At 38.1% G+C, this 13,839-nt stretch overlaps 1 protein-coding gene across 2 annotated transcripts; it reads right to left on the bottom strand.

Annotated features, from left to right (window-relative positions):
- Positions 1 to 514: 514 nt before the first annotated feature.
- On the bottom strand, positions 515 to 9,621 carry LOC139977884 (trans-1,2-dihydrobenzene-1,2-diol dehydrogenase-like). Of its 2 annotated transcripts, none has more exons than XM_071987971.1 (8): positions 9,388 to 9,621; positions 7,728 to 7,937; positions 6,574 to 6,737; positions 4,952 to 5,087; positions 4,062 to 4,178; positions 3,417 to 3,541; positions 2,886 to 3,051; positions 515 to 1,940 (listed from the first exon to the last, which is right to left on the bottom strand). In XM_071987971.1, exons 1-8 carry the CDS (start codon positions 9,482 to 9,484, stop codon positions 1,807 to 1,809), a joined length of 1,149 nt encoding a protein of 382 aa, XP_071844072.1. In that variant the 5' UTR covers positions 9,485 to 9,621; the 3' UTR covers positions 515 to 1,806. The 2 variants fall into 2 exon arrangements, with proteins under 2 accessions (XP_071844072.1, XP_071844872.1); XM_071988771.1 differs by having other exon boundaries at positions 9,338 to 9,467.
- Positions 9,622 to 13,839: the final 4,218 nt, after the last annotated feature.

Here is a 13,839-nt window from a genome sequence, read left to right on the forward strand (position 1 = left end):
CACTTGTTTCCATAACAACTCCCTGTTTGTAGGCAACGAAAAGTTAACTTTTTCAAACGGCGGCACGCGGTTTGGGGCGAGTCTTCAATGCCTTTAATTGTTTTTTACAAGTCTCTGAAGAAATAAAAAAAAAATTAACTTTTGCGTAAGCTTGGCAAATGAGTCACTTTGTCTTATGAGCCATCAGTACTTATCTTCTGAGATTGAAAGGAGTGAGACATACCTCCCAACCCGGCCTGGATTCTTTCCTATTTAAATTGACTGGTGTGGTTACTGTTTGAAGTTTGCCTAATGTTATCCTTTAATGTTTGGTGTAGACATTAACATTCCCTTAAAACACATGACTCCAGTATGGGAGAATCCTAAGACTTATGGGAGGGAGGTATAGTGGGGTAAGTAACAAAGGGGGAAAATAATGAAGTTACATTGTAAGATTAGATAACAGCAAAATTTCAAAAACAGAGCATTCCCAGCATAAATTATTTGCAGGAAAGATAATACAAACTGTTTTTTACCCAATAATTTATTGCAGATAATACTATTTCATTCTACCAACACTGGCCCGCATAATAAACTGTTAAAATATATCATCGGAACTGTTTGAAAATAAATCACGTGAAATACTCCAAATAAAAATTTGTTAACATGCTTTTAACCCAAAGATGGAAGATAGAAGCAAAACCAGTCAAACTGCATGACAGAAAAAAATATAAACAGAGGGAGAAATTATTTAAGGTTCGATTGTTAAATTAAACCCCATCCCCTCCCCCACTCCCACAAACCCAACAAGACGAACGTAAGAAGGCCACCTATTGCATGATATCTTTAAGGGAGAAGCAACGCAAATTACACCTGTGCATATTGAAAATATAACAATTTTCTGCAAATAAATGAGAACATTTAATGTTAACCGTGCACAGACATTTCTTATACTTAATAAGGTGTTCTTCCAAGTTCTATGTTTTTTAACAAGGATTTGAGATTATGCTCTCAAATGATGTTGGAACACTGCAGAAAAACCTGATAGGGTTTTTATTTACTCAATAATGTGCACCCATACAGTGATTACAAGCCAAGGCAACACACACACACACATACATACACAGTGCCATCACTATCACATACAGATACCTTCTGCCCCCGGCAAGAAACCACAAGGTTATCCCGTTGCCTCTACTACACAACTACCAATAGAAAACTGATAAAATCAAAAGCATGTACCTGTCATACTATAAGTTTTTCATTTTCCTTGACTGAGATTTTACCTTTTCTGAGTTGTCTACTTTCAAGAATTTAAAAAAGTTAAGAAAGGAATTGTTTGAAAAGACACTGAAATTGAAGTTCTTCTACAAATATGGCACTTTTTTTCTGTATAAAATGCATACAGAACTTGCAACTAATATCTTAGTCAATCACTTCATAAAAATGCATAATTCACATTTAAATATTACTTTATAGTACTGTCTTTATTTAGTACAATTGCACTTTATATAATTTAATTTCTATTGAAATGTGAAACATTTCCTGATTCCTCCCTCTGGTAAATTGTTTCACACGATGGGGTAACACTCCCTTTGAAAACCCTTCAATCATTTTCATGACCACATTCATGTTCAGAGAGGCTTTGAACACTGCCAACATATTTGTGGAATTTGCATGGTTAAACTTTCTTTTGGATTAATGCTTTTACAAGTTGCAATTTGGCAAGATCATTCTTCAAGTATCTAATTCAATATTTCACCTCTTCATTCATCAACTTATAGATCCATGATTAGCCAATGATACAGAGGTTGAGTAGCCGACATATCATAATTTAGATATTGATAATTGACTTGCTATATCGCCCTCAATCACGTATCCAAGAGAATTCCGAACTAACTCCACAAAAGTTGCCAACTTCTTACTCGCTTCGTGGCTCATGAGTGGATGTTCCTTTTTCCCTGGTAGACAAGAGCAAAAGAATACACATTGAAGAAAAGAATTTCCCACCAAAAAAGGGTGAAACATAAATGACCACTTTGGGATTAACAAAACTTTCAAAAGAAGTGTAACCTAGTTATCATATGTAACGCCTGAGGGATGTTGGGTGGTGACATTCTTGGGGAATAGGGGTTGATGGGAGCTCGGTCCTTTACCATTGACAACAAGGATGGAATGGACCAGTTAGTGTTGTTCCTCCAGTTCCATATATTACTCTTCACTAGCGAGTTCTCTTACGCTGTATTATAGCATGCTCTCGTAGAGCTATTAAAAATACAACTTCATCTGCAGCTGCAACACAGAGACCCAAAATGTTGTTAAGAATAATTATGTTTATCCTCTGAAGGATGTTCATCCTATGAATTGAGATCCTGCTAGGGCCACTCAATACTTTTACACAATAATTATGTTGGTTGAAAGTTCTGTAGCTGGTACTATACATCAACAGTTGAAAGTAATGATGTGAGAGCACAATTTATTGGGAGGCTACCCCACGCCTTGAGAGGTTTCTAAATCTAAATGAAAGGGTTCGACAAGCTTCCTTCAGGGTTACATGTCTATTAAAGGCGGTCCAGTCATGCCAAAATGGCATGGCCATACACATATAAAGAAGCTCACTTTTGCTTTTCCATTTTTTCGGCCAGTGAAAATGAGTCATCCTAGATGTATTGTTTCTTTGCAATTCAAATAGTTGTGGAAATTGGCATTCTGACTATGATAGGCAATTGGAGAACAGCAAAATTAATTCTTTGTTTTGGGATTTTTAAATAAAGTTTGAGAAACTGCCTCACAATCAAACCTGTCATCATAAATAGCAAACATCTTACGAGGTCAAGAGAATGAAAAATTCACACAAATGAATGAGTTGGTATAAAAACTGAGTACTCTTGGTATTAAAGTTTTACCATCGTTAATGGCCTGTCTCACAGCTTCTGCTTCGTGACGTAAACCAGTGGCATTATCATAGAATGGCTTCACCTTGGAGTCCGGTAGAGGAAACTGAAATTGATCTGTCCTGCCCGTTTTGGTATGTGTCACTTCCATGTGGGTGGGACACCAGAAAGGGTAAATCTATAAACAAGGATAATGAAAATACATTCTGTGACATGTATTACAACTTTACAATATAAAACACCAATTTAGAAAATGAAAATCAATTGTTCTTCAAGTGAAACACGTTAGAAAACTGTTTACTTGTAAACAATACTGACAAATTTTTGTCTGCTTTTATAGCAAGCATGTGCAAGTTATTGACGATCAGTAAACAAGATAAAGATGCAAAAGACAACAGTTTTTATAGAAACCCCATTTATTTATATGGCAAATCAAGCTTCCAGCCAAAGCATTCCCATATGGTAGTACTGCTATCGTGTGTATATATATCTCCAAATTAAGGTCGTTATAAAAGCTGTGATATTTGCTACCTTGTTACTTACCTTTATCTTCCCTTCTGTGCAGCCTACTTCTGCTACATTTGACATCCTACAGATTCCAGAGTACACCAAGGTAGCCATTTTGTTGTTAGGGTAGAGTAATGTGATGTTTGCACCAGAATCAACCCCTTTACACAGACAAGGAAAAATTTGTTCATAGAGGAAAATAATATTTGTACAAAATGGTTGCATTTTGAGGAAATTCTCATTAATACGGAGAACCTTGACAGCCAAGCATGCATTCCCCAAACGTGCAAGGTTTCAAGTATAAACCAACAAGAAGATTATAAAAGCAAATGTAAAAACATTTGAAGAATCAATGGCATAGTGAATTCTTTGACATTTTCATGACTACTTATTTTGATGCTAATTTGGTCATTTGATAATTCATGAGGTGAAACTTCCTACTGTATTTTGTTATATATGCTTAGTACTGGAGGAGTTTTTCGATCCTGCTGTTGGAAGGATGCTACTACGTAGATTGCCAAGGTGTGCTGGTACCCTTATCATTTAAGCTTGTAAAATAGGTTGCATTCAATGAACCATACCTTGTGATAAGGACAAGGTATTTAGATGGGTTTGTAACGATCACAGCATGGAATATTTTTCTCTTATAGCATTCAAATTTAACTTGAGACATGTCCAAACCTTCAGGTGTGAGATGTCCAGAGACAGAAACAGATTTAGGTGTTTCATCACCAAAGACCATCATGGCAAACTGGGCTGTATACATGCCAAGAGAATACATAACTCCTCCTCCAAGTTCTGAAAGAAAAAGAATTTCGAACAAGAAATTAGCTATCATTGTTAAATATATATATATGTATATACATAAATATGAATATACGTATATATGTATATGTATATATATATATATATATATATATATATATATATATATATATATATATATATAAAGCCTCCCGCTTTATATGCGGACGCCCTAACCGTCTAGGCTATGGACGCTTATTGTATATGTCCAGAGGTTCGGAACCGGCAAGGAAGGTCGTAATTCCACTGTAGGCGTTTGTCACCTGTATCGAACAATACTAGTTCTGTTTTGGTGACATATTTGCCTTACTCTAGAGATCAAACATGATGCTAACCAACTCGGAATCATTTGTGATTCCTAGAGCCGGATCTCGAAAGATGAGAATTGAAAGTTCTTCAACCCGATCCAGCTTAATCATATACTTTTGTAGAACCAACAACCGATGTAAAGCTCGGCTAGAAGAGCACACAGGCCTTAATCCAAATACTTCTACCTTATTCCTTTCGTTCATAGCTCACTACAGGAATGCACAGGAGAAATGGGAAAGAGGGGGAATGGAGAGGCGGGATTTTGGGGAGGTAGAAAATATGGGAGAGTGGGAGGGATTAAATTGAGTTCTGGGGCTGATACTCATTAATTTAACAGTAATTTCAAAGCTGTTTGAAAGTGTGTTGCATTCTGGGATATCGGCAAATATTTCATCCACCTCTCCCGCCCCTCCCTTATGTTATGACCGACAAAAAGAGAAATAATCCTCATCACTGACCTTTCATGGCAACATGATCTTTAGTTAAAATTGGAAGACAAAATGTAGCTTGGGCGATTTGAACCTCTCCTATTTCTCTGCTTGCAATGATTTCTCTTATTTTCTGATAGATGGGGAAAAATTGACTCCAAACAGCCTGTAGGAATGACAAAGGAAAATACCATTTCATGTCAGAAAGTCATTAAAATCTTTCAGAGATTGACAATGCTTAGGTCAACTCCCTCATATGAGACATTTAAATTAATATAATATTTGGAATATGCTTCTACATCTAAATATTTAATTATATTCAAGTATATTCAACTGAAAACTTTCAGCAACTCTTTAAAAATTGCTAAAATTTGGAGCCAATGATTTCCACTGCAGAATAAATGTGTACAGTAAGCAATTGTGAAAATCATAACAAATTTAACCAGAATGCAAACATGCATTTTGGTTTCGATGATGTAACATGAGCAGTTAGCTTTAGGAATCTGACGTAATGTATGGTGAGGATGTACAACATACTTGACCCAAGTAATACAGTAAAAAGCAGTGTGATGTGACAAACGATAAATTTAAATGACACAGGCTGTCCTGAAATGACCATTGACCTCAACAACTGGCTTCTTGTACCAAATGTGATAGATACATCAACATTCTAGATAAGACATCTGTCCTTGTTGAAATATTGTGTAAAACATGGTGAACTCAGACGACCATTGACCTCCGCCCACAACATTAGGCTTCTTGTACTCAATGTGGTACAATTACACACCAAATATGCGATTCGTCCAAGCTTCCCTTGCGATATGCTTAGGAAAGAGCGTTAGTGTAGAGAGACAGGTAAGATGGGAGCAAAGTAAATATTTGGGATTTGTTGACTTCATATGACCTATGACCGCCACCAAAAGCAATAATATGCTCCTTAAATTTGATATGGTACATCTACACACCAAATATGAGATCTGTCAAAGGTTCCCTTCTTGCAATGTCATGTTGACAAGGCTTTCACAATTAAACCTGTTGTCCCCAAATGACCTTTGACCTCCACAAAAATCAATAGGCTTCTTGTACTTAATGTTATACACCTTCCTACCAAGTATGAGATCTGCCCAAGCTTCAAACATTGAGATATCATGTTTACAAAGTTTTCACAATTTGACCCCTGATGACCCCAAATAAACTTTGACCTCAAATCAAAAACGAAAGGCTTCTGATACTCAATGTGGTACTTCTACATACCAAAATATGAGATCTTCCCATGCTTACCTTCTTGAGATATCGTGTTTACAAGGTTCACAATTTGACCACTGGTGACCCCAAAGCACCTTTGACCTCCATCAAAAACGGTAGGCTTCTTGTACTGAATGTGGTACTCTAACACATCAAATATGAAATTGGTCTGATTTTCCCTTCTTGAGATATCGTGTTTACAACCTTGGCGTCACAAACGCACCCACAGACACACACCCACGAACGCGCATACATACACTATCATGAATGGAAAGGTTACGATTATCATCGAAACCAAAAAGTGTAAAGGGTAAACACTTCTGATAAACTAGCTGTCAAACCTCAAAAATGTGTAAGTTTTCTTCTTTTCAATCCTCAATGCTCCTTTTTCCTCATCCAGGACTTACCTCCATACAGAAGAGATTCTTTTCTTTGGCCAAGGACTGTATCTCTGTCAACTGCTTCACATTCAATGCCATTGGCTTTTCACACAAGATATTCTTGTTGTGATTCAAAAACAATTTGCTTAGAGACAAATGTTCTGTGTTAATTGAACCAATGTAAACAATATCTGAAGAAAGATAACACAAATGGAAACAATTACAAAGTTTTACTATTTCTCATGTACAGAAGTCCAAACTTTCCTTTAAGTTGACGGTCTGATCATCACATGCAGCAATGTTGAATTTCTTTGCAGGAAAAATATGCCTTATTAAACAAAATGTCAGTTTTGCCCCCAATTTTTATATAAAGGCATTGAAGACCCGCCCCAAACCGCGTGCGGCCATCTGAAAAAGTTAACTTTCAGTTGCTTGCAAGTGACGTTTTGTTTGTTTCGCTACAAAATGCAGACAGCAATGAAACGTGATACCTTGATATCTTTAGCGGGACCTGAGATGTCCATCGCTGTATCGTTTATATACTGTGATCTGGGTATATTGACCGCAGCTGTATGTACTGACTGTACACTAGTGTCTAATTACCGACGGTAGCAAGCTGTGTGTGTGTTTTCTGGGATAGATGGTTGTGTCTATTACACTTATGTTACACCTCATTCGAAACTAGGTCAGATTACCAGCATTAGACGTTTCTTTTTGCGCGAGTCTTCACACCCTTTAATGATGCATTCAGCGCAGTATTTAAAGTAGATCAGTTTCTGACCTAATTAGCAAAATTAATTTATTATTTATTAGCTAATTAGCTTATGCACACACATGCACACTGGGTTGGCCACCTGAAAAACTTCAAGGATAGCTGAGATTGTTCAAGAAGATTATGTCATTTCTGACTCACCACTTTTTGTTTTTTTAATTTATTTTTTATTATTGTCATCTTTGTCTCTGCTTTCCAGATGAGCCCTCAAAAACTGGTCATCATCATTCAGCACGACATTTAAAGTAGATAAGTTTCTGAACTAATAAGCAATATTATAAATTATTATATTATTAATTAGCTAATGTCACTTTGCCCACATTATTGAGTGAAATATAGCTATAGGCTTCAGTACCAAAACTAAAACAGAACTAGTCAAATAAACATGGTAAAGAAATTGAGAAAATACCAATGCTGTCATCAGAAGCCAGTTCTTCATAGCTAGCATATGACTTAGGGATCTGGTGTAATTCGGCAAACTTTCGAGACCGTTCTGCTGATCTGGCAGCCACAGCCATGACTGAGTGTAGTGTTGGATCCAGGGTGCTGAGAGCACACACAAAGTCGTGAGAGATCTTCCCTGCACTGCATATTCCCCAATGAAGTGCCATTTTAAATCCTTGAAGGATCGAAATGAAAAAAAGAAAAATCAGATTTCAATGAATACATTTCTTGTTCGGTATACTCTCGTAATGTCACAATTTGGGCAATTATCAACTTTGTAGTTGGTCAATCATATACCACCTTAATATGCTGATCTTCAAGGTTACCCCCAACATAGTGAAAGAAGTATTAAAAAGGGTGTAAAGACTCGCGCAAAAAGAAACGTTTCATGCCGGTAATCTGACCTAGTTTCAAATGAGGTGTAACAGAAGTGTTAAACACCACCATCGATCCCAGAAAATACACACGCAGCTTGCTACCGTCGGTAATTAGACACTAGTGTACAGTCAGTACATACAGCTCCGGTCAATACCCACAGCACAGTGTATAAACGATACAGCGATGGACATCTCAGGTCCAGCTAAAGATAACAAGGTACCACGTTTCATTACTGTCTGCATTTTGTAGCGACACGAACAAAACGTCACTTGCAAGCAACAGAAAGTTAATTTCAGATGGCCGCACGCAGTTTGGAGCGAGTCTTCAATGCCTTTAACCAGCCTGTTTTTATATACCTTTCCACAGGCTGCATAATACACTATAGGTTTTCAGGGCAATTCTTGTCATAGACAACAAAATTCAAGTTTCTCACACCTAGAATCTACTTTCTTTGGGTCGTGCTTATCGGCATAACATTCTAATCCAAATAACCCCATTTCAGATGGATGCAGTATAGCCTAATTATACTAGTCTTGTTAGGACCCTATAGTATGTACAGCCTAGTGTACCTTTCCGTATCTATATGCTGTACTGCCCAGAGAATACCCGCGACAACGCTTTAGGTTGATACTAGGGTCTTGCACATTCCTCCCAAGCTATCTTATGTTTTCCTTTGATTTTGGCGGATTTGCTTCGGAAAAGCGAAGAAGCCAATCAGGTTTGCCTATTGGGCCCACTTTCCCCAAAATGTTTCTTCAAGCCCTGCCTCCCGCAGTGAACAATCACTTGGGCCTTTGATTGGTTTGTACACTGCGAGTCGGTCGCTAATTGCTGTAGAAGAAACATGATCTCACATGACACGCAATTTCGTAACAATAATATGAATAAAGATTTTGTGGTTTGCATAAGTTCACGCCCTCTTTAAAGAAATCTCCAAGACGTCAGTGTATACAGGACAGATCCTCGGGCATGTAAAATACAGAGGTCAAGCACATTTTTGGTAGGCAAAAACCGACTCTGACGCATGTACAGTTTGACCGCGAGAAAAAAGTATTACAAACGACATGGCCAAGACTACCTAACTACAGGTACTTAAAAATCATGGATGTAACTGTTTTTACCTCCATGATCAAATCAACTAGGCCACCAATTATAACTACTAGTAATATAACCTAATTATAACCTTTATATGCCTACCTGTGAATACTCGAAGGATGTGGTACTGGTAGGCCTATGCGAGGACTTACCTATAGAAACGGTCTGCTTTCCTAAACTTGTTCTTTCAGTGATTTCAAGTGATATCAAGAAAACGTGAATGGGAGCAATATCATCAGTTACAGACATGCCCTCGCATAATCGTTGTTCAAACACACAGCTCCCGGACTGGTCAATGTCTAATTTGGCTGCTTCAATTTCTATGGTCTAAGGGCTTTGCAGCGCGTACTCCATTGAATTACGTAATTCTCCCACAAACTGCACTGATTGGTTTTACGGTGGAGTGCAAAGTCATTAGTGCCGCCCGATAGAACAACTTACTCAGATTTACATCGAGTATTGGATATTTTTCGTTTGATAAAATGAAGCATCGTTGAGTTTTATTTTACATGAGAACTTTTTCATGTTTCACCCATCAGTCACCATGTTTTCTTACAAAATCTGCAGGTTTATATTTCTCGGGGTGAGGGAATGGAAAGTAAACATTTCGTTTTCCAAAAAAAAAAAATGGAGCTGGTTCTATTTCTTCTAAATATTTTTTCTTATGTTGGGACGCGATGGGGCGGATACGGTGACAATGCGGGAGAGTACGTTGCAGTGGCGCCCCTATCAGGAGATAGATAGATAGAGATTTATTTCGTCCATAAGATATGGAAATTTGTCGCCCTGCAGCAAAACACATAAAAAATCAAAGTTTTAAAGTTACATACAGAATACAGTTAAATATTAGTATAAACAAAACACAGAGAAGTTGAATGAAAAGGTAAGAATATCAACAGCAACAATATCCATATACATGTGAGAAAAATAAAAAAATAAATCTCATGTCTTAGGATTTTGACTATCAATAATTTCAGTAATGCATTATGGGTCCGTATGCAATGAACATAACAAGAGGACTGTTGGTTGGGTGAAATCATTGAAACGTCAATTTTTGAGTTTCAAGCGGGAGGGGACAAGTGCCCCCCCCCCCTTGCCCCCCTCGGACGCCCATGGGTCCAAGGTCTAAGGATTTATGCAGGATCAATGCAGGGGTCTTGGTTTAGAACATTTGAATGGCCATTTAGCATTAACACATTGTTTACAGCTGACAAATATGTTTTAATGCTAAAATACATCAAGAGAAATAACAGAACAATACTATCAACATAGATATACCAATTATTTGTAATTATATACCATGGAATAAGGATTGAGGAATTCGGCTTCTGGATACATACAAGTTGTATGAGTGAGAAACAACATTCAGTCTTGCATGAGTTTTTCTTTCCCAGTAAAAATGGGCCCTCCCTATCCAAAGAGGTACCCTTTTTTCTGTGCATCAATATAGAGAGGGGCACTTTTGGTCGGGGCCCCGGCTCAGCACGGTCCGAGCCCATTGGAGTTACGCTACTGTTACGTTGAGAGCAGGGACGTAGCTAAGGCCTGATGATGGAGGGGGGGGGGGGTTGTAGTGGCTGAAATTCCAACTGGATGGGTTTTGAAGCCAGAAAATTACGACTACTGCCCCCCCCCCACGCCGCGCTACTCGTCAACGATACGGTAAGTGTCAGTCAGACACCCCACGACATAGTGAATTACCAAAAAATACATTGCTTATTCCTAGCGCGCTTAATATTATTATTATTATTTATGGGGGGGGCTATTTATCACTTACATGAACAATCTGCCTATCATGTTCGTCAAGGACCAATAGAGATCTTAGAAATAAGTATACAAACATACTGTAAAAACATATAGTTTTCAGTGGTTGCGGTTCTCACGTAGGCCTATATATAAATTCGATAAGGACAAATTCGGTTACTACTACTACTGACTATCATTGAGTGTTTTATTTGTATACCATAGAGACAATATATATACCAGCGACGCAGCCATGGATTTGCACGGGGGGGGGGGGGGGAGGGGGCACATTTTGCGATTGATATGTTGAGGGGTATACGGAGAGTGGGTGTCCCCTCCCTTTTGGGCAATTTTTGAATAATTGAAGGTCCATAGATGCGATCTGGTGCAATGTTTTGCCAGTTTCATAATTGTCATATGATATCATATTATCAGCGATTTTGTTTCCGGAGTTCGAATTATTCTTTTACGTGTTCTTTTACATATTATATCAGAAAGACAAACATTGTGCTCTTTTACAATTTTCCAGTAGGATGATTCTTGTTTATTGTCCAATGTCTGGACTTAAATACATTTGACGAACTTAACTGATGGACAATATTAACTTTCATATTTAGCAGTGTAATACTTATTTATAGGAAGCGCGTATCACGTACGATTGCTAGCTTAGCTTCATAACATGCTGTTCGTGCAACAACTTATGACGAATCAAAGAAAGGATGAGAACGCATGTTGTCGTCGTCGTTGTACATCCGGTTCGTGACACTCCATCGAGTGCGGTTAGGTAGGCTATGTGTATTTTATTACGCAGTGGCCAACTGTAGGCTGGTAATAGGCTATAGGCTAAATTTAGCTAATTGCATCTGCCAAACTAAGTAAGTAGCTGCATCATTAGGCCTGAATGTTACTACGATTATAATCGAGTTAACGGAGCTGACGAGTATCAAGATCAAAAGAACACTGACAAAATACCATGCTAAAAACCCAACAGTTTTTAACATATTTACGACACTGAAAGTGGGGACCAGTTGCTCCCCTGGCTACGCCCCTAAGATATACTGAGCTTACTTCAAGCTAGCGAACAGGGTCAACCCACCCAATAGCAAAATTGGTACATAAATAAACCAAATTGAAACTGGCGAACGTTGTTCGGTAGTTCTACTAGGCATGTTGTTTAGAGTATTCAAAATCATACGAAGTTTTGTATGGTGGAGTATAAGGATCGCGAGATACATTAGTTCCACATTACATGGTACACAAACTGCAGAAGGGAACGTATTCACGTATACCCGCTATCATTTTAGCGCTCCCGTTTGTAACAGAAGTCATATAGTATCCCAAACCAGCAAAAGTTGCAAGACCTTCAACTGTCCCAAACGGGCGAAGCGGCACTCAACCGAAACGCTTATCGGGAGTGTTAGAATATACTGTGCCTCTGGGCCAAGGTCCTTGTAACGCGACTAGATGTTATGATGTCATCTTTATGTTGGGAATGCCCTTCTGGGAGCCGCAGGCATCCGTTTTCGGGGGCCGTCTCCTGTTTTTTTCGGGCCGTTTCGGAAGCCTTCGTTTTAGCTTGTAAGGAGTAATATACATAGGTATCCATGAAAGTATACTTGTTAAAGTATATATAGGCCTAGGTACTTTACTTTACTTTAAATTAGGTATTATACTACTTATAGCAGGCTTTACCAGACAATAAGTAAAGCAATGTTACTCAGAAAAGAAAAACAGATAAGAAGGAATGAACGACAAGTGAATACTAACAATGAATTAGATAGGAAAATAAGATTCTACTAATGTATATAAATGACATCAAAGATATAAAAAAAAACACCGTGAGCAAACCTATGAGCACGCGAGCACAAAATGAGTGACTCAAAGAACAAAAGAGCACACCGTGAGCAAAATGATGAGCACGCGAGCACAAAATGAGTGACTCAAAGAACAAAAGAGCACACCGTGAGCAAAAGAGAGCAGTCATGTGATCACGCAAGCACAAAATGAGTGACTCATAGAGCAAAAGAACACACCGTGAGCAAAATGATGAGCACGCAAGCACAAAATGAGTGACTCAAAGAGCAAAAGAGCACACCGTGAGCAAAATGATGAGCACGCAAGCACAAAATGAGTGACTCAAAGAGCAAAAGAGCGTGTGCTCATCATAATATATTCAAAAAGTATATCATTCACTGAATGTTTGTTTAAAAGCTCTCATTTCATCGAATGTCACAAAGAAGTATGCATTCCTTCTCAAGGTGAGATATCGTTGTAAAATATGTAACAAAGGATTTAATCGTCATTTCAACCTTCTTCGACACGAATCCGTCATTCAATCGGGCCAGAAGTGGGCTAACAGTATTTTAATGAAGGACTCACGTCGATTAGACTGGGTTGTAAAAATGATATAGTTGTCTGCTTTTCGGGACCGTTTCGGGAGCTTTTGCTTTTGATCTGTTTGGGAGTCTTATCGAATCCCACAACCTTTGTTTGATATTCCAAGACAGAACATTATAGTTCCACATGACATGGTACACAAACTGTAGAAGGGAATGTATACACGTACAAGCTATCATCCTAACGCTCCCGTTTGTAACAGAAGTCATATATTACCAAACCTGCAATAGTTGCAAGACCTGCAAATGTCCCAAACAACTTACGTGACTGCGGTCAAGCGGCACTAAACTAAACGCTTATCGGTATGCAACGCGAAAAGGACCACAACATATGATGATGTTAATGATGATCTAATTTTATACGATCATGTACTGAAAACTTACGATCATGTACTAGAAATACACGATCATGTACTAAAAATTTACGATCATGTACCAAACATATACGATCATGTACTGAAAGTA

The sequence above is a fragment of the Apostichopus japonicus genome, chromosome 1, assembly GCF_037975245.1.
Source record: "Apostichopus japonicus isolate 1M-3 chromosome 1, ASM3797524v1, whole genome shotgun sequence".
Taxonomy (NCBI): Eukaryota; Metazoa; Echinodermata; class Holothuroidea; order Aspidochirotida; family Stichopodidae; genus Apostichopus; species Apostichopus japonicus.

Coding starts and splice junctions, on each gene's coding strand:
- LOC139977884 (XM_071987971.1), bottom strand. CDS start 9,484: ATGTCTGTAACTGATGATATTGCTCCCATTCACGTTTTCTTGATATCA. Junction 5,088..6,573: donor AGAATCTCTTCTGTATGGAG/GTAAGTCCTGGA, acceptor TCATTCCTACAG/GCTGTTTGGAGTCAATTTTT. Junction 3,052..3,416: donor GCACAGAAGGGAAGATAAAG/GTAAGTAACAAG, acceptor CCTTGTTTATAG/ATTTACCCTTTCTGGTGTCC.